The sequence below is a fragment of the Rhinoderma darwinii genome, unplaced genomic scaffold (assembly GCF_050947455.1).
Source record: "Rhinoderma darwinii isolate aRhiDar2 unplaced genomic scaffold, aRhiDar2.hap1 Scaffold_122, whole genome shotgun sequence".
Lineage (NCBI taxonomy): Eukaryota > Metazoa > Chordata > Amphibia > Anura > Rhinodermatidae > Rhinoderma > Rhinoderma darwinii.
Window position 1 is genome coordinate 601,178 of NW_027461956.1, and position 24,469 is coordinate 625,646.

A 24,469-nucleotide genomic window follows, 5' to 3' on the forward strand; every position below is an offset into this window, starting at 1 on the left:
GCTGCACTTTACAGTCAGTATAGTAACACATGCGGCACTTTACAGTCAGTATAGTAACACATGCGGCACTTTACAGTCAGTATAGTAACACATGCTGCACTTTACAGTCAGTATAGTAACACATGCGGCACTTTACAGTCAGTATAGTAACACATGCGGCACTTTACAGTCAGTATAGTAACGCATGCGGCACTTTACAGTCAGTATAGTAATGCATGCTGCACTTTACAGTCAGTATAGTAACGCATGCTGCACTTTACAGTCAGTATAGTAACACATGCGGCACTTTACAGTCAGTATAGTAACACATGCGGCACTTTACAGTCAGTATAGTGACACATGCGGCACTTTACAGTCAGTATAGTAACACATGCGGCACTTTACAGTCAGTATAGTAATACATGCGGCACTTTACAGTCAATATTGTAACACATGCTGCTCTTTACAGTCAGTATAGTAACACATGCTGCTCTTTACAGTCAGTATAGTAACACATGCTGCTCTTTACAGTCAGTATAGTAACACATGCGGCACTTTACAGTCAGTATAGTAACACATGCGGCACTTTACAGTCAGTATAGTAACACATGCGGCACTTTACAGTCAGTATAGTAATACATGCGGCACTTTACAGTCAGTATAGTAACACATGCTGCTCTTTACAGTCAGTATAGTAACACATGCGGCACTTTACAGTCAGTATAGTAAGGGCATAACCACACGTGGCGGATTTCCTCCGCAACTGTCCGCATCAATGCCGCACAGAATCTGCGTTGCAGATTCTGCTGCGGATCTGCACAAAATGTGCAGTAAATTGATGCGGACTAGCTGCTGCGGACTGCGGTAAAAGTACTTCCCTTCTCCCTATCAGTGCAGGATAGAGAGAAGGGACAGCACTTTCCCTTGTGAAAGTCAAAGAAATTCATACTTACCGGCCGTTGTCTTGGTGACGCGTCCCTCCTTCGGCATCCAGCCCGATCTCCCTGGATGACGCGGCAGTCCATGTGACCGCTGCAGCCTGTTATTAGCCTGTGATTGGCTGCAGCCGTCACTTAGACTGAAACGTCATCCTGGGAGGCCGGACTGGAGACAGAAGCAGGGAGTTCTCGGTAAGTATGAACTTCATTTTTTTTTACAGATACATGTATATTGGGATCGGTAGTCACTGTCCCGGGTGCAGAAACAGTTACTGCCGATCGCTTAACTCTTTCAGCACCCTGGACAGTGACTATTTACAGACGTCTCCTAGCAACGCTCCCGTCATTACGGGAGCCCCATTGACTTCCTCAGTCTGGCTGTAGACCTAGAAATACATAGGTCCAGCCAGAATGAAGAAATGTCAAGTTAAAAAAGCAAGACGGATACGCAGCACACATAACATGTGCATGACAGCTGCGGACTTCATTGCGGAACTTAGAATCTCCATTGAAGTCAATGGAGAAATTCCGCCATGAGTCCGCCACTGCTCCGCAACAGACAGAGCATGCTGCGGACACCAAATTCCGCTCCGCAGCCTATGCTCCGCAGCGGAATTTTACGCCTCGTCTAAACGAACACTGCTAAATTAAAGTGTAAGTCAATGGACAAACGGCTCCGCTGCGGATTAACGCTGCGGAGTGTCCGCAGCGGAATTTAAGTGAAATTCCGCCACGTGTGAACCCAGCCTAACACATGCGGCACTTTACAGTCAGTATAGTAACACATGCGGCACTTTACAGTCAGTATAGTAACACATGCGGCACTTTACAGTCAGTATAGTAACACATGCGGCACTTTACAGTCAGTATAGTAACACATGCGGCACTTTACAGTCAGTATAGTAACGCACGCTGCACTTTACAGTCAGTATAGTAACGCATGCGGCACTTTACAGTCAGTATAGTAACACATGCGGCACTTTACAGTAAGTATAGTAACACATGCGGCACTTTACAGTCAGTATTGTAACACATGCTGCTCTTTACAGTCAGTATAGTAACACATGCGGCACTTTACAGTCAGTATAGTAACACATGCGGCACTTTACAGTCAGTATAGTAACACATGCGGCACTTTACAGTCAGTATAGTAACACATGCGGCACTTTACAGTCAGTATAGTAATACATGCAGCACTTTACAGTCAGTATAGTAACACATGCTGCTCTTTACAGTCAGTATAGTAACACATGCGGCACTTTACAGTCAGTATAGTAACACATGCGGCACTTTACAGTCAGTATAGTAACACATGCGGCACTTTACAGTCAGTATAGTAACACATTCGGCACTTTACAGTCAGTATAGTAATACATGCGGCACTTTACAGTCAGTATAGTAACACATGCGGCACTTTACAGTCAGTATAGTAACACATGCGGCACTTTACAGTCAGTATAGTAACGCACGCTGCACTTTACAGTCAGTATAGTAACACATGCGGCACTTTACAGTCAGTATAGTAACGCACGCTGCACTTTACAGTCAGTATAGTAACACTTGCGGCACTTTACAGTCAGTATAGTAACACATGCGGCACTTTACAGTCAGTATAGTAACACATGCGGCACTTTACAGTCAGTATAGTAACACATGCGGCACTTTACAGTCAGTATAGTAACACATGCTGCACTTTACAGTCAGTATAGTAACACATGCGGCACTTTACAGTCAGTATAGTAACACATGCGGCACTTTACAGTCAGTATAGTAACACATGCGGCACTTTACAGTCAGTATAGTAACGCATGCTGCACTTTACAGTCAGTATAGTAACACATGCGGCACTTTACAGTCAGTATAGTAACACATGCGGCACTTTACAGTCAGTATAGTAACACATGCGCCACTTTACAGTCAGTATAGTAACACATGCGGCACTTTACAGTCAGTATAGTAACACATGCGGCACTTTACAGTCAGTATAGTAACACATGCTGCTCTTTACAGTCAGTATAGTAACACATGCGGCACTTTACAGTCAGTATAGTAACACATGCGGCAGTTTACAGTCAGTATAGTAACAGATGCGGCACTTTACAGTCAGTATAGTAACACATGCAGCACTTTACAGTCAGTATAGTAACACATGCTGCACTTTACAGTCAGTATAGTAACACATGCGGCACTTTACAGTCAGTATAGTAACACATGCGGCACTTCACAGTCAGTATAGTAACACATGCAGCACTTTACAGTCAGTATAGTAACGCACGCTGCACTTTACAGTCAGTATAGTAACACATGCGGCACTTTACAGTCAGTATAGTAACGCACGCTGCACTTTACAGTCAGTATAGTAACACATGCAGCACTTTACAGTCAGTATAGTAACGCACGCTGCACTTTACAGTCAGTATAGTAACACATGCAGCACTTTACAGTCAGTATAGTAACACATGCGGCACTTTACAGTCAGTATAGTAACGCACGCTGCACTTTACAGTCAGTATAGTAACACATGCTGCTCTTTACAGTCAGTATAGTAACACATGCGGCACTTTACAGTCAGTATAGTAACACACACTGCACTTTACAGTCAGTATAGTAACACATGCGGCACTTTACAGTCAGTATAGTAACACATGCGGCACTTTACAGTCAGTATAGTAACGCACGCTGCACTTTACAGTCAGTATAGTAATGCAGGCTGCACTTTACAGTCAGTATAGTAACACATGCGGCACTTTACAGTCAATATAGTAACACATGCGGCACTTTACAGTCAGTATAGTAATGCACGCTGCACTTTACAGTCAGTATAGTAACACATGCGGCACTTTACAGTCAGTATAGTAACACATGCGGCACTTTACAGTCAGTATAGTAACACATGCGGCACTTTACAGTCAGTATAGTAACACATGCGGCACTTTACAGTCAGTATAGTAACACATGCGGCACTTTACAGTCAGTATAGTAACGCACGCTGCACTTTGCAGTCAGTATAGTAACGCATGCAGCACTTTACAGTCAGTATAGTAACACATGCGGCACTTTACAGTAAGTATAGTAATACATGCGGCACTTTACAGTCAGTATTATAACACATGCTGCTCTTTACAGTCAGTATAGTAACACATGCGGCACTTTACAGTCAGTATAGTAACACATGCGGCACTTTACAGTCAGTATAGTAATACATGCGGCACTTTACAGTCAGTATAGTAACACATGCTGCTCTTTACAGTCAGTATAGTAACACATGCGGCACTTTACAGTCAGTATAGTAACACATGCGGCACTTTACAGTCAGTATAGTAACACATGCGGCACTTTACAGTCAGTATAGTAACACATGCGGCACTTTACAGTCAGTATAGTAACACATGCGGCACTTTACAGTAAGTATAGTAATACATGCGGCACTTTACAGTCAGTATTGTAACACATGCTGCTCTTTACAGTCAGTATAGTAACACATGCGGCACTTTACAGTCAGTATAGTAACACATGCCGCCCCCCGTTTTTAGCTCGGTGGCGCCGCCTGAGGCCGCTGCCTCACCTCGCCTAATGGCAGGTGCGGCCCTGCCTGTCGTCACTGTCCATATATGTACAATTACATCAAGGTCTCCTCCTGGAGTGCGATCCCTGGCCACAGTGTGGCCGACGCTCTGGACAGGGATTCTGCTCCTATAGGGAATGCCTTACGTCACTGTCCATATATGGACAGTGACAGCAGGGGCTCCTCCTGGAGTGGAATACCTGGGGTGTGTGGCACCATCTACATGGGCACTGTGTGTGACACTATCTATATGGGCACTGGCGCTTTATATCAGCGCACTGGTACTAGGGGCAGCTAAGGGGGCATTAAACTGTATGGGGGCAGCTATTTGTCATTACACTGTGTGGGGGGTCCTATGGGAACATAATACTGAGTGGGCTGAACAGGTTATGTGTGGGCAGAGACTACTTAGATTAGATACTTGAAAGTTGGTAGGTATGTTTACTGGTGTGTGCTGGGGCAGAGCGAGTGTGTCTACTCCAAATTTGCAGCATAAGGCAATGAGGTTGCTTTACCACATGCCAATGCTGCAATTTTGGGATTTGCTCCCTCTAGTGACCAGCACATGGAAATGTTATAAATTAGAATCTAATTTATAATATTTCCTGAATTGTGAAAAAATTAAAAAAATTAAAACAATGTGTAATCACTTATATACTAACTGTTTAACTGAAAAAAATAAAAATAAATTCCTAGCGATACATTCCCTTTAATACTGGCGTTTCATACACCAGTCCTATTAAACAGTTTGCTGGAGTAAGATGCAACACATTTATTAACAGGCGAACGACTCTTAATAAATGTGTCGCATCTTTTAGCTGCAACGCGGCCTGTCATCAGTACTTTCTACGTGCTGCGGCCTGCTGTACATTTAAAGTACATTTTTAAAATGTATTTTATGGTCTGATTGGGGGGGGCATAGAGTCCGATTGGGGGGAGGTATGGGTCTGGCACGGACCTTTGCCTTGTTACGCCCCCCAGAGATAAATCTGGGCCGCACTATACATATAGATTTCTGCTATAATTTACATCAGTTACTGGCGTAAATTATAGTAAAATTGTTGGCCATTTCTGCTAAGCCCCGCTCATTTTTTGCCCCCTAAAATTTCAACATTTGCGCATTTTGTGAATTTTCTACGCTAGTAAACTGTTGTAGAAAGGTTAATATATTCCCCCCAAAGGCTACAGACCGTAATACAATATCTTAATGTAAGGATGTGTACACTTAATAGTGCTGCAACGCTTGTTGTCTCCATTCTATGTCAGTGTGGGAAGTAGATGTCCGGCCTTATGATTTTGTGATATGTGATAGACCCAGAATCCCAATCACCAAACCAAAGAATGCAAAATAAAGACACAAAACATTATAATTGGGTGTTAAATGGTCAAAACTTTTATTATATTATATGACCAAACTCAAAATGGCAAACCTCCGACTCACGAAGAGTCACCCTCCAGCACGCAGGAAAGGAAAAACCCCCTGTGGGGGAAACCTCTAGGGAAACCATGGCTGGAGGATTGCCCTTCCTCTAGGCTTAGCAGGTGCCAAAATAGAATTTGTAACAGAATTTGGACGTTTTCTCAGATTTTCAAGGAAAGACAATACAATGAACGAACGACATAAAACACATAAATCGGCTGATCTGGTTGGCAAGGCGGATGTCTCTCTTCCTGGGCACCCATTAAAATGAATGGGTGATCCACGGATGAGACGGGTCCTCCAGATGCCTCCTTGTAGCACCTGTCTCCGCTCCGGCCAATAGGGGGGATCTCCTGCTGGAAACCTCCTCTATTACAGACAACCCGTATGAAGAGGATGGCATCACTGTGATGAAGAAGTGCTCTTGGGTGAAGGGTTTCCCTGCTAGAACGTACAAATTACATCAGGTCGACATTGGTGGGGAAGTCAAGCTCAAGGTCCTCAGTCCCATCCAATATGGCGCTAAATGTGGCAGTAAAACCTTCTAATATGGAATCTTCTTTATGTCATAAACATTTGTATTTATGACATCAGCGCATTCATCATCATTGCTACAGGAGTTTCTTACCACTGCCGCCTCGTTCATTGTGACATCACCCACAGTGGTCTGAAGTGTTAACCCTTTAATGACTGGCAGTGTACTTACCACAGAGGCCATAAAGCTGAATAGTACATATCAGCGGCCATAAAGGAAAAGGGATAATGCAGGGAGCATCTCCGCACAAGAACAATCCATGACAAAGAGTTCTCCAGGATAAGATAACTTGTCTGCTTTCTCCAAAAACCAGCACCACACCTGTCCATAGGTAGTGTGTGGTATTACAGCTCATTACCATTCACTTCAATGGAGCAAACCTGCAATACCAAATACAACCTGTGGATAGGTGTGGTGCTGTTTCTGGAAGAAAGCAGCCATATTTTTCTAATCCTGCACAGCCCCTGTTAGAAATAGTTCAAAAAAAGGGGGAGAGAAGAAATTAAAAAAAGGGAAAAAAAGGAACTCCGAGGTAAAAGAAATCAAACTAGACTGAAAGGAGTCTGCTGGAGGTGCCAGATGGAAAGACATGTTTCTGCCATGGGGACCAGATTAGTTGAAAAACTATGCAGTTCATCTTCGAATGCAGCGTCACAAAAACAAATTATTTTGTAAAAAAATTAAAAAGTGTTTTTATTGTGCAAAACTAGGAAAACTTTTACATACATGTTGGTTCAGGAGTCCTGGTGGTCCTCCATGGGCTTTACCCATGGAGTGTTTGGAGACATGTTGGAGCTGTGGGGGAATGGTAGGTACGCTTACTGACATCTGATGGGATTGTAGGCACATCGCACCATTTTGGTTGGCAATAAATGCTCTCTTTGAACATGCCCTCTCCGCTCCATTCTCTCTAGATCTATTTCTTTCCAGAAGAAGGTTCTCCTCCATTTATTCAGACTAGGTTGTGCCTAGACATTGGAAGTCTACAATTCCCCGGTACAAATCTAAATATTTGGCCACATTCACTGATATTCAGAATCCAGCAACTCTGCCGATTGTTGAAGTAATCTCAGGCATTTTCTGAGTAGTTGACCGCTAACTCCCTCCACTCTGCTACCTCGCTGTAGTGCCCGACCATTCAATTTTTTTCTTCTCTCTCTGTAATTGTCGTTTGTCTATTGCTTGTTGTTTTAACCTTTCTCATTGATAAAAGTAAAGATTTGGTAAAGACGACGCTTACATTGTTTCCTAATTGTCTTTTGGTGAGCTGCATTTTTTTTTAACATTTTGTACTGCTTTATGGTTTTAATAAAGATTGAGCAGAGTTACTGCAGTTAAGCGGTGATAAATATTCTTCTACGTCCTGCTCCTGAGATGACCTCAGGGAGAACAGAAGCCTCCCATAAAGCAGAAGGAGACCGGGGTGGTGGACATTGTTAGGTAAAAGTTAAACAGACTTACCATCAGGGGTGCTCAGGGATATGCCGCTAATCCCCAAGTCAAGACTAGCTAGGAGGTCAAGGCTTCCTGAGCCCTGCTCACACCATAGTCAGGAGCCCCCAGCTTGACTGTCTGATCTGGGACAGGTAGTGGCCCAATTACTGGCTGGTGTTAGAGAGGCTTTGGTGCAGCGTGAGGTCCCACCACCTGTGGTCCCCCTTGCTCCTTCTCCTGTTGCGGCATGGTACGGTTCGGTATCTGGGGCTGCGGCGCTAGGTTCTAAAGTCACTGGGAGTGCTGGTGGGTCTGGCGCTCCTGTGGCGGTTCAACTGCATGGGGTTCGGTTAGCCAAATGTTTGTTTTGAGAGCTCCCTTAAGACGGAGATTAGAGATCGTATTTGGCGTGATGAATATGTTGAGATTTTCTCTCTTTTGCCGTTAGAGAAATTAAATTTGAATAGAGGAAAGTCTGACGAGAGTAAGGCTGGATTCACACGAGCACATTACGTCCGTAATGGACGGAACGTATTTCGGCCGCAAGTTCCGGACCGAACACACTGCTGGGAGCCAAAATAAGTGTCAAACAATATTAGCACCATACAATACAATACTGCTATAGTACAGTGCCCTAATAATACAGTGTACTTAAAGGAACAGTGTCATCACAAATTATTTTTTTATATGTTAAAGATGTTAGTGCTTTATTAAAAACGTTTATATTCATTTGTGTGTTTGTGTTTTACTTTTTCTTATTTTTACACTTTTTCTTCCCTATGGGGGCTGCCATTTTTTGTTCCATTTCTGTCTGTGTCGATTAACGACACATACAGACATGGAATACGGCAGCCACAGTCCCATAGGGACTGCGAACGGCTCCCGTCCCATTGACTTCAGTGTACGGCGTCTGTGTGGGAACTGCGCATGCGCCGCTCCCACACAGTCCAATTCGAAATTGGCGCCGTCCGGCGCCATTTTCCTGTGGACCGGATGTAGCGGCCGGACAGTAATATTACTACTTCCGGTCGCGGCTTCTGGATTTGTGCACTTGGACCAGCGGCAGCAAACGGAGCGGACAGGCCGGAGGGAGCCGCGGCGGCAGGAGCAGGTAAGAGATTTCAATGTATGTTCGTGTTTGTGTGTGTTTACTACTGTATGTAAACCTACTACACTGTGTGTTAGCTCAAAAAATGGCGACACACAGTGTAGGAGGTTACACCGTTCAAACCCCTCGTTTATCCCGGCACTAGCCAGGATAAAGGAGGGGGGGATGCTGAGAGCTCACTAGAGCGAGGGCTTTTAACCCAATGTTGCAATGCTGCAATTTTGGGAATAGCTCCATCTAGTGACCAAAAATGGGTAGTATTATAAATTAGAATTAATTTATAATATTTCCTGACTCGTGAAAAAAATAAAAAAAATTTGAACAATGTTTAATCACCCACACACTAAATGTTTAATTTAAAAAAAAAAAACATGTTTTCTGGCAACACATTCCCTTTAACACTAAATGAAATTTACTACATATTTCAAGGAGTTTTCCAGGAACATTTAAATGGGTTTATATGGCCACAAAACATAAAAAAAAAAAAAACCTTTACAATATACTGATGTTCTCCATTCCAGGCTGTATCACGTGCTTGTATTGTCAGGTCAGTTTGATCGCTGTTGTATCTGATCCCATCAGAGGAAAGCAGGAAAAACCTTCCCACATCTCTCCCTTATGGAAAAGTTTTCCCTTCATTCCACTAATGGGAGCCATATAAAAAATACACAATGCTCACATTGCCTAATACGACAGAATACATACAGGAGAAAATAAGAAAACAGCGTCTAAGCTTTACAATATAGTACCGGGGGGGATTGTGTACAAAAAGGAAAAATAAGTTGTACGGCCACCAAGACGAGCTGGAGATCCTTCAGCTTCAATTAGAGTATGTTCACATATGGATTTTCACCACATTTTATTAAATTGGCATTAGAATTTTAGTGATCTGAATAGTAATCTGAAAATTGTTAACTGTTTTCCTGCCATTTTTTTTTCACTTTTCAAAGGTTTAATTTATAATTTTGCAAAAAAAAAAACGGACAAAAAAACTACAAAGCATGAAAAGCAAATAATAACACATTGAATTCTATTTAACCAACAAACCCAACCAGTCACACAGAGAAGCGTCCATTTCCTCATCTAAGGCTTCATTCACATCTGCATCAGGACTCTGTTCATGGGTTCCGTCGAACCTTTCCGTCAGAGGAACCCATGAACGGAATCCAAACTGAAACAAACAGAAACCATAGGTTTCCGTTTGCATCACCATGGATTTCAATGGTGACGGATCCGGTGCAAATGGTTTCCGTTTATCACCGTTGTGTGAGGGTTCCATCGTTTTGACAGAATGAATAGCACAGTCGACTATGGTATTTATTCCGTCAAAATAACAGAACCCTTGCACAACGGTGACAAATGGAAACCATTTGCACCGAATCCGTCACCATTAAAATCAATGGTGAGGCAAACGGAAACCTATGGTTTCAGTTTGGAGTCCGTTCATGGGTTCCCCTGGCGAAAAGGTCAGACGGAACCCATGAACGGAGTCCCAACGCCGATGTGAACGAAGCCTTAGTTGTAAGGATAGATAATGATTTCCCTCACATTTGAGCTACAAGTTACGTAGCCGTTCCTTTCAGCTTAACCCATCGGGACCAAATCTTTTCTAATTTGTAGGGACATTTCCTACTCATATATAAAATGTTATACAGGAGGACATATTTATTGACAAGTTGTAACTAATGAGAAAGGGCAGGGGGGAAGGGTCTGTGGATGTCCAGGTCATATTTCCCTGTGTTTTTTAAATGTTATAAGAATCCTCGAAGGAAACACCACGTTTGTTACATATCTTATAATATGTCCCTGAAAAAATCTGAGAGCTCAAACTATGCATGAAAAGATTTAGGCCTCGGTCACACAGTGCAGAACATGCTCTTCTATTAAATACAGGATTGCTGACAACATGTTGCCAACTGCAATTTCGCCATAGCAGTTTCTTCTGGGGCCAGTGTGAGGAATGGGGGAAACCACTTTGTCCATTTTGCTGCAGGTGGACAGAGACTTTTTCTGTTATTTGCCCCTTGTCCTGAGCTCAGGAGGTTCTTAATTCAAATGAGACAAGCAGCCGATCAAACTGAGAAACCAGTGAACCAGTCCAAACCAGTGTAGAAGTGTCTGAAAATAATCCTCTCCACTGTCACCTTCAGACTGTCCGACCACAATGGTGAGGATATGCGTAGCAGCAGCCGCAGGTGGGCATGGATTATAAACTTATAGTTGATGATACTTTTGATTGTTGTGTTTTTATTTACAAGTTGAGCACCAAGCGCGTCACCTATGTAAACATGTATGCCACCTATGTAAACATGTATGTGTATATCATTTCAGTGCTTTGCTGCCATCTAGTGAACAAACTGCATAAATAGTTTGTGTAGTGCTGTTGTGTTACGTGTGCAGGACCTGTGATCACATGACCAGAGAGGCAAATTCTCAAATTCGTGCAGGTGCTGCACAGCTACTCAAGTAGGGGAGAAGCTGAATCTTTATTTAACAGGAGTTTAGCACCATATTTAAATATGCAATATTTAAAAAACAAATCGACATAAAAGTCATCAAACTGTATATTATGAGAGGAAAATGACTGTTATGCTATGTCGTTGATATATACATTGTGTAGTAAGTGTTATTCCACTTAAGTAAACATATAACAGATCATTCCTCCAATTAAGACCCTTCGGGAATCTTGTATGAAGCTGCAGATCGCAGAACGCCTCCCTATTCAGGAAGTTTCTTCTCCAATATCCACCCGTCTTTGGTTTCTTCACTTGTTCAAGGCCATAAAAACATTGGGGGGAATTTATTAAGATGGCATTTCATATGCCAGTCTTAATATAAAGAAAGTTGGAGTAAGATGCAATACATTTATTAAATGTGTCACATCTTTCGGCCGTTCTTGCGCCACAATCGTTATGTAGCGACCGCGGCCATGCTCCATCTATTCCCCCTACCCATCAGACATAATGTAAAATAAAAAATAAGTATAATCTTTTCTCCGCTTCTCTTCTTCCCCCTTGATCCCCTAAGGCTCCCTGCTGCCCATACAATGCACTGACACCGAGCAGCGTCAGGTACTTTATATGCGACACAGCACTCAACGTCATCAGTGCATTGTTTGAGCCGCAGGCTGCGGAGAGAACATGAGGGGACCAGAAGAGGAGTGGTGAGGTGAGCATTCATTTTTTATTTAATTGTCCGATAGAGGGGACGGAGAGGAGCCTGGCATGGGCCTCTACCTTGCTACGCTCCACATAGTGACATTTTTGCCAGTTATTAGCAGGAGTAGATTTCGACTATAGTTTACGCCAGGTGTAAATTATTATAAATTTGTTGTGCTGCTGTCACCTTGCCCCCTTTTGGGAAGCCCTCTTTTAGAAAACTGGCGTAGAAAGGTTAATACATTTCCCCCATAAGCTTTAAAAATTACCATTATGTGTTTCTAAGAAGTGTTTTTCTGCACCAGAGAGGCATTAGTGGTTTTTTTTGTTTTTGTATCTGAAATGTGTTCTACAATGCACGTTTTGAAGTTTCTAATCGTGCGCCCTACAGATGTAGCCGGCTTTATCTTGACTTTCAACGCCTTAAAGAGGCTCTGTCACCACATTATAAGTGCACTATCTTCTACATAATGTGATTGGCGCTGTAATGTAGATTATAGCAGTGTTTTTTATTTAGAAAAACGATAATTTTTGACGGAGTTATGACCTATTTTAGCTTTATGCTAATGACTTTCTCAATGGACAACTGGGCGTGTTTTACTATATGACCAAGTGGGCGTTGTACAGAGGAGTGTATGACGCTGACCAATCAGTGACAAATCAGCGTCATACACTTCTCTCCATTCATTTACTCTGCAGATAGCGATATATCTATATTGCTATGTGCAGTCACATAAACACACTATAACGCTACTCATGTGTCATGACCATGAATATACATTACCTCCAGCCAGGACGTGATGTGTATTCATTCTCCAAACCACTTCTCTGCACGTCTCTGTGATTTACAGCACAGCACAGCGAGATCTCGCTGTGAATGACAGTTTACAGCGTAATCTCGCGAGACTACCCCTGCTATGCTGTAAATCACAGAGACGCTACAGAAGTGGTCAGGAGAATGAATACACGTCACGTCCTGGCTGGAGGTAATGTATATTCATTGTCATGACACATGAGTAGCGTTATAGTGTGTTTATGCGACTGCAAATAGCGATATAGATACAGTATATCGCTATCTGCCGTGTAAATGAATGGAGAGAAGTGTATGACGCTGATTGGTCGCTGATTGGTCAGCGTCATACACTCCTCTTTACAACGCCCACTTGGCCATATAGTAAAACACGCCCAGTTGTCCATTGAGAAACTCATTAGCATAAAGCTAATAAAGGTCATAACTCCGTCAAAAATGATAATTTTTCTAATTAAAAAACACTGATGTAATCTACATTACAGCGCCGATCACATTATGTAGAAGATAGGGCACTTATAATGTGGTGACAGAGCCTCTTTAAATACACAGTGGCTGTGTTTTTTCAATGACTTTTTAACGACTTTTGTTGTGTGATATCACGCTTCAGCAAGTTATCCGAGTCAAGATAAAGATGGCTACATCCGTACATACACGCGATCACATTGTTTGCATTTAATGGCATAAATTACATGATGCTTAGTACAATTTTTATAAACGCATTAATATCGTAAGTACTTTTGAAAAAATAAAAAACTTTTTGGGAAAGTCAAGTTTTGTTGTTAGCGACACTGTAGAAAAGACTTGTAACAACATGTAACTAAGAGATCTCATCCTCTAGGTGACCCAAGGGCTGCCTTTACCCACAATTTGTGTCAGGACTGGATCCGGATTTAACATGGGTTCATTTTTTCTGAATAATGTTTTGATATTTCTCCAAACTTTTGGCTCTATGCCGTTGAAGAAACTGGTAATTGATCTCTCGTGCTTCAGTATTTATTATTAAACAAGATGGATTATTGTGTCCTTTGTTTTGATGCCCTTCTTAACATCCATTGTTAACCCCTTCCCGACATTTGCCGTATAGGTACGTCATGGAAAGCATTGACTTCCCGCGTCTTGACGTACCTATACGCCGAATGTTTGGGAGCGGCTCAGAAGCTGAGCCGGTGCCTTCCATCACCGGATCTCAGCTGTATCTTACAGCTGACATCCGGCTGTAACGGCGGGGACCGAAATTAGCTTCGATCCCTGCCATTAACCCCTTAAGTGCAGCGCTCAAACGCGATCGCTGCACTTAAGGTGTTTGCAGCTCATCGGAACCCCAATAATGAAATTGCCGGGGTTCCGGTGGCTGCAATGGCAACCGGAGGCCTAATACTGGCCTCCCGGTCTGCCTAGCACCGAAGCCAGTCAAGATCTGCCCGGCGGCGGAGCCTGATAGGCTTCCGTAGCTGCTAGCAAGATGGCGCCGGGTCAGGAGCTGATCCGGCGCCATCAGCGGTGGAAGTCAGCTGTACTGTACAGCTGACATCCACCTGTAACGGCAGGAACCGGAGCTAGCTCCGATCCCTGCCATTAACTCCTTCGATGCAGCAATCGAAAGCGATTGCTGCATCGTAGCGGTTACTAGCAGATCGCCAGCCCTGACAGGCAATCAGGACTTGTGACTGCTGTTATGGCAACAGGAGACACAATGGTTTCCTGCTCTGCCATTACGGAAGCCGATTTAGGCCCTGCCGGGAGGCGAAGCCTAATCGGCTTGCTGTCAGTGAATGACTGACAGATCTAATACATTGCACTACATAGGTAGTGCAATGTATTAGAAAAAAAAAAAATCTGACTGTTGGACCTTCAAGTCCCCCAGTGGGACTTGAGAAAAAGTGTAAAAAAAGTATAAAAAAGTGTAAAAAAAAGTGCAAAAAATAAAAGTTTGAAAACAATAAAAGTTTCAAGTAATCAAATAAAACACAATCCCCCTTTTACTCTTATCAAGTCCTTTATTATTGAAAAATAACAATAAACCATATGTATTTGGTATCGCCACGACCGTAACGACCGGAGGTATCAAAATATTATATTATTTATTGCACGCGGTGAACAGTGTAAAAAAAACCCCGTAAAAAACTTTACCAGAGTTTCTGTTTTTTGGTCACTTTGCCCTACAAATATTAGAATAAAAAGTGATCAAAAAGTCGCACGTATCCAAAAATGGTACCTATAAAAACTATAGCTCGTCCCGCAAAAAACAAGCCCTCATACAGCTCCGTCGACAAAATTTTTTAAAAGTTATGGTTCTCACAACTTGGCGACAGAAAAAATACATTCTTTTTACAAAAGTAATTTTATTGTGCAAAAAGTTGTAAAACATGAAAAAGTTCTATAAATTAGGTATCGCCGGGATCGTACTGACCCGCAGAATAAAGTTAACATGTAATTTATAACGCATGGTGAACGCTGTATACAAAAAACGAAAAAAGCTGTGCCAGAATTGTGTTTTTTGGTTTACCTGGCATCCCAAAAAATAGGATAAAAGGTGATCAAAAAGTTGCATGTACCCCAAAATGGTACCAATAATAACTACAGCTCGTCCCGCAACAAACCAGCCCTCATACCGCTACGTCTATGAAAAATAAAATTAGTTATGGCTCCAATAAGTCAGGAAATAAAAAAATATGCAGTTGTGCCCGAGGGGAACATTTCTTCTGTTCCAAGAGGCGATTTATCAAGGATCTAAAATTAGGGAACCAGGAAAGGGAGGGCCCAAACATATCCGCTGGAAGCGAGGGTGCCCGTATTATACCAGGACAACACTTCCCAGCAAAATTCCCCAAACTGCAAAGGCGCGGAGTGTGGACCAAAAGGGGGATAAGAAAGGACGCCATATATCAGTGCGACACTGGCCTGTGCAGAAAGGATTGTGTCACAGCGTAACACACATCTATGGATCATTTTATTGGGTTTTTTACCCCATTATTATACCACCTGACTATGCCCCTTTTATACCCTGCCCGGCTTACATATGCCCCCACATTATAAACGGAAACACCAGTAAGACTCCAAACAAAACTACTACCAAGCAAAATCCACGCTCCAAAAGCCAAATGGCATTTCCTCCCATCTGAACCCTACAGCGTCCCCAAACAGCAGTTTCCTTCCACATTTATGGCATCGTCATACCCGGGAGAACCCTTTTAGCAATTTTTGGGGTTTGTCTCTCCAGTGTCATAAGCTGGGCACGACATATTTGCTACTGAATGGCATATCTAGGGAAAAATATAAATTTTGAATTTGCACCATCCACAGCGCATTCATTTATGGAAAAGACCTGTGGGGTGAAAATGCTCACTACACCCCTTAATAAATGCCTTGAGGGGTGCAGTTTCCATAATGGGGTCACTTCTCAGGGGTTTATTTTTATTATTTCACATCAGAGCCTCTGCAGTTGTGAACCAATACTTTGTAAATCGCCAAATTAGGCCTCAATTTTAAATGGTACGCTTTCACTCCTGAGCCTGGTCGACTGTCCAGGCAAGAGATTAGGGCCACATGTATGTGTTTCTAAAACCAGGAAACCCAGCATAATAATTAGAGAGCTGTCTTGTTATGATGGCACAAGCTGGGCACCGCATTTTGGCATATCTATGGAAAAAAATCCCATTTTCACTCTGCAACATCGAGTGCACACCAATTTCTGCCAATCACCTGCAGGGTTAAAATGCTTACTACACCCCTAGGTAAATGCATTGAGGGGTGTAGTTTCCAAAATGGGGTCACTTCTGGGGGGTTTCCACTGTTTTGGGCCCACAGGCGCCCAGAAACCAATCCAGCAACATCTGCACTCCAAATGGTGGTCCTTCCCTTCTGAGCCCTGCCGTGTGCCCAAACAGCAGTTTATGACCACATATGGGGTATTGCCGTACTCGGGAGAAATTGCTTTACAAATTTTGGGTTCTTTTTTTTCCTTTATTTGTTGCGAAAATGAAAAAAATGTCATTGTTTTTTCCCCTCAGGGGCTTTGTAAATGTGACATGGCCTCCGCAAACCATTCCTGCTTAATGTGATCTCCAAAAGCCAAATAGCGCTCTTTCCCTTCTCAGCTTCGCCGTGTGTCCAAACAGCCGTTTATTAACACATGTGGGGTATTGTTTTACTCGGGAGAAATTGCTTTACAAATTTTATGGTGCTTTTTCTCCTTCAGTCTTTGTGGAAATGAGAAAAAATTAGCTAAACCTACATTTTCTTTGAAATAAGTTAGATTGTCATTTTCAGGGCCTACTTCCAATAATTTATGCAAAAAACCTGTGGAGTCAAAACACTCACTATACCCCTAGATAATTTCCTCAATGGGTGTAGTTTCCGAAATGGGGTCACTTGTGGGGGTTTTCCCCTGTTTTGTCCCCTCAGGGGCTTTGTAAATGTGACCTGGCCTCCGCAAACCATTCCTGCTAAATTTGAGCTCCAAAAGCCAAATAGCGCTCTTTCTCTTCTAAGCCCTGCCGTGTCTCCAAACAACCGTTTATTACCACATGTGGGGTATTTTTTTACTCGGGAGAAATTGCTTTACAAATTTTACGGTGCTTTTTCTCCTTTAGTCCTTGTGAAAATGAGAAAAAAAATCGCTAAACCTACATTTTCTTTGAAAAAATGTTGATTTTAATTTTCATGGCCTACTTCCAATAATTTCTGTAAAAAACCTGTGCGGTAAAAATGCTCACTGTACCCCTAGATAATTTCCTTGAGGTGTGTAGTTTCCCAGATGGGGTCACTTTTGGGGGATTTTGACTGTTTTGGAACCGCAAGAGCCCTTCAAACCTGACATGGTGCCTAAAATGTATTCTAACAAAAATAAGGCCCCAAAATCCACTAGGTGCTCCTTTACTTCTGAGGCCGGTGCTTCAGTCCAGTAGCATGCTAGGGCCACATGTGGGATATTTCCTAAAACTGCAGAAACTGGGCAACAAATATTGAGTTGCATTTCTCTAGTAAAACCTTCTGTGTTATAAAAAAAATTGTATTAAAAATGTATTTCTGCAAAAAAATATGAAATTTGTAAATTTCACCTCTACTTTGCTTTAATTCCTGTGAAATGTGTAAAGGGTTAAGACATTTTCTAAATGCTGTTTTGAATACTTTGAGGGGTGAAGTTTTTAAAATGGGGTGACTTTTTGGGGGTTTCTAATATATAAGGCCCTCAAAGCCACTTCACAACAGAACTGGTCCCTGTAAAAATGGCCTTTTGAAATTTTCTTGAAAATGTGAGAAATTGCTGCTAAAGTTCTAAGCCTTGTGATGTCATAGAAAAATAAAAGGATGTTCAAAAAACAATGCCAAACTAAAGTAGACATATGGGGGATGTTAATTAGCAACAATTTTGTGTGCCCGAAGAGGGTTCACAAAATTATTCCTTTTCTGTATTACAATTCCCCTGTAACATAATCTCAAAGAAGGTAACAGAATCCATGGATGCCGAGCCTGTAACATTGTAAATTAAATATATTGGTTTTATTGTATTCCATAAATGGTGGTACAGACGCCACATCACGACCCCTAAACAAAAAAAAAGTGATCGATGTATCGTCCATCCCACACAATCCACTCGTAAAAGGTATTATTGGCTGAAAAAATGTTGTTCTCCCACCATGTCATAAACAAATTGTCCATGGAGAGGGAAAATTTTGACCCCATCAGGGCGTCTTCTATCTGCAATAAAATAACACTATCAAGGCAGAAGTAATTATGTGAGCGCAGATACTCCACTCACATTAAAATAAATTCTTGTAGATATTTGGAATACCTGGTGTATTTCCGCAAATGGAATTCCATTGCCTTGATTGCCGGAATATGTGGTATGCAGGCAGGCCCGCCATCAGAAATTTCTGGGCTTCATACAGTCAGTGGAATCCATTTGAGGAAATACATCTGGGTCCCCCATTATTAGGGGATTTGGAGAGGTGGAAACGGAAAGTCGTGGGATGGGAGCAGGAAGCAAAGTGCCAGGGACTCTGTGAGCGGGCGGAGGAGTAGGCTAAGAGAACGGAAGGTGGCCGAGGCGGGAGTTGGGCCAGAGTGGATATGACGCTTGACCGGGGTCTGGGGAGGGGAAGGGGAGAGAGACCGGTGGAAAGGGGAGTGAGGCCGGTGGGAAGGGGAGAGAGACCGGTGGGAAGGTGGGAGAGAAGGGGCAACATAAAAAAATAATTAAACTGAATCTACTGCTTTAAAACAGAGTCACTCACCAAGTTGCAGAGCTGGCCGCTGCTTCTGGCCCCTGCATGGGTCTCATTCCTTTCTACAAACCAATTACCGCTGATCATAACCTTGATGAGCGGCAGCTGCCCCCTTTATTTTACTTTTGTGGCCAGGCCCCTGACAGTAGTACCAGCGGTACTACCCTGATGGCAGGACTGTTTGCAGGAGTACTAGCCAACTATGTCACAGATAACCCAAGTTTCAAGACCATGAAAAGTTATGGATTTTTGGCATCCCATGGAATATGGGAACAATAGGGAATTCTATCAGTAAGTATTCAGCCTGTTTCTTGGCTAATACTTCTAATTCAATTCCTTCTTCTAGCAGATTTTTTAAAGGTTCTTTACATGTGGTGCTTGGTTTCGCCACAAGTTTGCGATATGTCGATTCATTGTCTAAAATGGTATGAACGTGTCTGGGATATAAACAGGAATCTAGAACAACTCCTGCTCCATGCACTCCTAAGATTTGGAGGACACAGTTATACGCTGGATATATGGTGAGCACCTCTGTGTTTTCACCTTTAGCCCTTATGTGTATATAGTGAACCTTTTAGATGGTTAATCTTTACCCGCTAAGGTGGAAGGGTTGGTTCCAATGCCTAATTATGGTGGTGTCTGAGGAAATAAAGGTCCTTTTAGATGTCCCGATACTGACCATTAAAACCAGCGCCAATCGACGATACAGCGTATCACAAGGAGCAATCATCAGTAATGTATGGGGAAAACAATTGTTACTACACGAGACCCCGCACCGATCTGCCAGTCCAGCTGCCTCCGGGCACTGGACAACACTGCCGGAAGCAAATGGTTCCGACCACTGCATAGCGGCCGTTCAGCAGAACTGCAGCTCGGCCTCTATTCTTGTGTACCTTTTGTACCATTTGTGACCCGCTTAAAAACCTTTTACGATATGAATCTCAGTGTAAAAAATTCAAGTATCTAGTCTACAATAAAAAACAATGAGTGCTCTATACTTTTTATTAGCTTCAGTCACTTGCAGGCTGCACACCCATTAATTTCAATATAAAACAGAGTAGACTTTTATTTTTTGACGTGTCATTACATCTGTATATTATATGTGGAGTTGTTATTATACACCGTCTCTATGATCTGATGACGGGCATATTCCCCAAACTGCACCACCATGCTGCCCATACACTGACTGTATAGTCTGTCTCGCCAGCTAAGTCCTTGGTCTCCGTCATCTAATGTTGACGGATAACTGGCATCGCTGGACTCCACCGGCCGGTGAGTCTGCACCTTGTTCACACTCCTCGATGTAGGCCTGAGGCTCGTTCGCAAGTCAGACTGCAAGCTCTGCCCCCTAGATGTTAATATTGATGTTCAAGTCTTGACAGCTGATATTGATGTTCACAACCATTGGATAGTACATGGGGAAGTGATCTACAACCTTGATGTCTCTGTCCTCAGCGGTTCATCCCTGATAAATGCATTTTATTTGTTGGCACTGCCGATGTAAAACCACTTGGTGGCCAGAATGGAGACGGCCCTTTCATTTGCTTTTCTGATATTACATGAGAAGCCTTCGCAGTGCAGTGTGGCCAGAGCTAGGCTGAGACTATATAAGTCCAGGTCTTACATGACATCATGGTTGATGGCATCTTTAAGAAATTCAACATGTCTGACTACAGCCTCCTTGTCCTCTGAGTTGACCAGATAGCTTGGGATCTGGAGGAGCATGGTCTTCATCAATTTTGGGTGGTTATGAGCCAGACAGCTGTAGATGGATTTCAGGTCATTGATGTTTGGAGAGATTTCCGTCCGGAAAAATCCCCGAATGTTGGTTCCTTTGATGTAGGAGAGGCAGCTCTGCAGAGATGAAGTACTGGCTGCTACTATCTCCTGGTTGTCACTATGTAATTTCAGGAGTAAAGTTGGTATACAGCTCCTGACTTTGTCTGTAAAATATCCAAATAGCAGAAGGCGGCAGCTCTCTGTCAGATCCCTTAACAGGTTTATGGCCGCAATCTGGACTTCTCCATCCGGATAGTCCATATGCTCCCGGGATATTTTAATGAATTGTCTACTGAGGACAGAAAGCTTCAGGCGTCTGATAATGGAGGACAGCGCCCTCAGTGCCGCCATGATGATCTTGATGCTGCTGGTTTTTGATAGTCTAAACTCCATGTGGGCAATGATCTTATTCTTGTAGCTCTCCACCAGTCTTGTAGCTCCGGTGGTGGCATTCCCCAGTGCCTCCATGGCGATGCTGCACAAGATGTTATCGTCCTCTTCTATTGATCTTCAGCAGATGTTGGATTGCGCACTCTTGGTATTTCTGCTTTATAAGTCTTGGATGCTTCAAAGCCTCATTGAAGAACATAGCTGCTGTCATTTTGGCCTTTGGGTCCGCATTCTTCAGGGCATTGAGCAGAAACTGAAGGAAATCTTTTGTTATTTTCCTGCCAGATACCAGAGATGTCACAAGCATGTTCATCCCAATACGCTGCTTCTCTGTATCTTCCAGTTCCTTATTCTCCGCAGCAAATTGCTCCCTGTACTTTTCTAGGAGCTCGGCGTGAGGAAGGGTCTGTAACTCGTCATTGCCTGGCTCGGTCGGCTGGTTTTCCGATGATTCGGGTACAGTAAAGAATTCCAGGGCAACTTTGGTGGAGTCTTGAAGCTCAGCATGGACATCAGGCAACCAGGTGGAAATGTTGGCCTTCATGTTGCTTATGGCCTTCATAAGTTGCACTTTGCAGCTGCCACCCTTCACAATATATTCTTGGATGCTGCCGCATAAACGTCTTATAGCATAGCACAACGTCTCCTTAGATAGTTGGTCAGGAGCATTTTTGACCACTTGGCCCAGCACTGGCAGCATGTCCAAGATGTGTGGCATGATGACTGTAGCACACAGAGATGTCACTTCTGTCAAAGTGTCGACAATGGCAGCATTGAAATCCTCATAAACGATGTTGTATCTCAGTTCCCCGAGCACCGCTTCAAGATGGAGGATGCTCAGCCAGACAATAACCTTCTTAGTCATGGCGTAGGAATAGTATTGTCCCTTCATGTACTCCACCTTCAAGTGCTCACATAGCACATTGATTATATATTCCTTCAGGTAGTGTGCCGCGTCTCTTCTGTACTGAATGACTCTGATGAAGAAGCGGCACATGGCGGCGTTGTATTGAGATGGTAACAGGCTACTCAGAATGGCTTTCTGAAAAACATCCGTATAAGTGAAGAGATCTTCAGCCACCTTCTCCTGGATGAAATAAGGGACACAGGCTCCTAAGACGTCTTCTTCCACCAAATCCCAGGTGTCCAAAGCATTTCTGAGCTCTTGATTTGTGTCCACACAGAATGTCTGATGTTTTCTATTCATGATCTTCATATCCACAAATCTGCTGAGGCGAGAAATCATCGTGTGGTTACTTGTTTCTAAATCATCTTCCAAAAAGAAAATAGATTCTAGACTTCTCTGTCCTCAATTATCAGCCCCCTCCCCAATAAACATGTGATAACTGCATGAAGAGCGCCCTCCCAAGGCAGAGACAGGACAGTGCAGCCAGAGGAGACAGCGGCACTCCTCTACACTGCGCCCTCTGGTGGTGTAAGAATTTAAAGGTTTCAGAAAATGAAAGCCACATATAAGATTATATGTAATATTATATAGGGTATTTTATTTGGGTAAATCAAAGATGGGTATAGTTGCATTTCTTAATGAAATGCGTCTCATCAGTTTGCAAGATTCCTATTGTTTACCCTGATTCTCACAATAAATGACCCAGAGGTTCACAGGTATGTCTTACAGGTGCTAACCAGTAGTGTGAACCCAGTCTTACCCATGGACAAACTCAGGATGTCATAAATGCTAAAGGTGGTTGATAAGTGGCACCAGTATTCTATATCCGCATGTTACATGAGGGGGGAAGTTCTTTTTATCAGGAAGGTCACACTATTTGTCTCTAAGAGGGGCAGACAAGGGGGCATAAAAGACCCAAGCATGACATGAGGGCAGCCACTTGGGAGGCCACTTGAGGAGGGACATACTGGAAAGGAGACTTCCTGGAGTGTGGGGAGACCATGGATGGTAACTATAACCTGTCATGTAATTATTGATGATAAGGAAAAAGTGTCTCTGTAAAGGTCATTGTTTATGGCTGTCGCTATGTACAAATCTCCATAGAAGTCTCAGAATAACTAACAGTCATTTCACTCTTTATACAATATACATTTTCATACACTCAATCTTGTATTTCATTTATTGCGCCTGACCTTAGAATCTAACCCAGTAAGAGGGTGAAAGAGAAACATTCTTACAGTGGCAGCACATGGAACTCGCTGCAATACTTCACAAGAAACATTCTACATGTTCTCCTCTTACCTCTGAATCGTGGATCTGAAGCTTCTGGATAAAGCAAGATTTCTAGAAGTCACAGGACTCAAGAAAAAGTCAAGTGAGAGCGACGACCTCACACTTACCTTACAGTCTAACACACATCAAATGTTTTTGTTTTTTTTCTCATATCTTTATTGAATTTCAGTAATAAAAACATTACAACATTTCAATATCCAGTGATTATAAATATCATAATGCTCAACAATTTATCTGCACAATTTACATCAGACAACATATATCTCCCCAATCCCATCCCCCTCCCACCCCAAAGATCATTAAGTACCATAAAATTATAACCTTCTTATGATAAAATAATAATTATACCTTCCTATAGAACACCAATCAATTCCATATCCCCAATATTTCCTCCCACTTTTTTATACAATTTTTCTTGTCTGCTCTTATTTTCTCATATTCTTTAATTGTCTTAACCAACTTCAACCAATCCATAACAATTGGGGATTTACCAGCCATCCAATTTCTTGCAATTATTATTTTTGCGTAAAAGAGAACATTAACCCCTTTGTGCACCGTGATGTGCTATTACATCCGGGTGCGGGTGGTGATGTTTAGAGTGCGCTCCATATGCTGCGTGTGTCGGCTGTGTTTTACAGTGGACACCCGGGACTAACAGTCAGGAGCAGTGATCGTGCTGTTCCTAGCTGTTTAACCCCTCAAATGCTGCGGTCGATCGCGAGCATCTGAGGCATTGAAAAAAGGGGGGGCGGCCCCCTCTGACATTTCATCACCCCCCCCAGTTAGATCAGGGGGTGACAATGATTGTAATGGCAGCTCATGGGCCTAATGATGGCACCCAGAGCTGCCTTCACTTAACTTAAGCCTGTAAAAATGACAATATACTGCAATACGTTAGTATGATCGCTGGTTCAAATCCCCTAGG

At 42.8% G+C, this 24,469-nt stretch overlaps 1 protein-coding gene across 1 annotated transcript in view; it reads right to left on the reverse strand.

The window, feature by feature from the left end:
• LOC142699062 (uncharacterized) overlaps positions 1–23,633 on the reverse strand; it is a 55,467-nt gene extending 31,834 nt beyond the window's left edge. The window contains exons 1-2 of the mRNA XM_075847977.1: positions 23,554–23,633; positions 21,856–22,573 (exon numbers count right to left, since the gene is read on the reverse strand). Of these exons, the coding sequence (XP_075704092.1) occupies positions 21,856–22,560 (705 nt within the window). The 5' untranslated portion in view covers positions 22,561–22,573; positions 23,554–23,633. The remainder of the gene's footprint in view (positions 1–21,855; positions 22,574–23,553) is intronic.
• Positions 23,634–24,469: the final 836 nt, after the last annotated feature.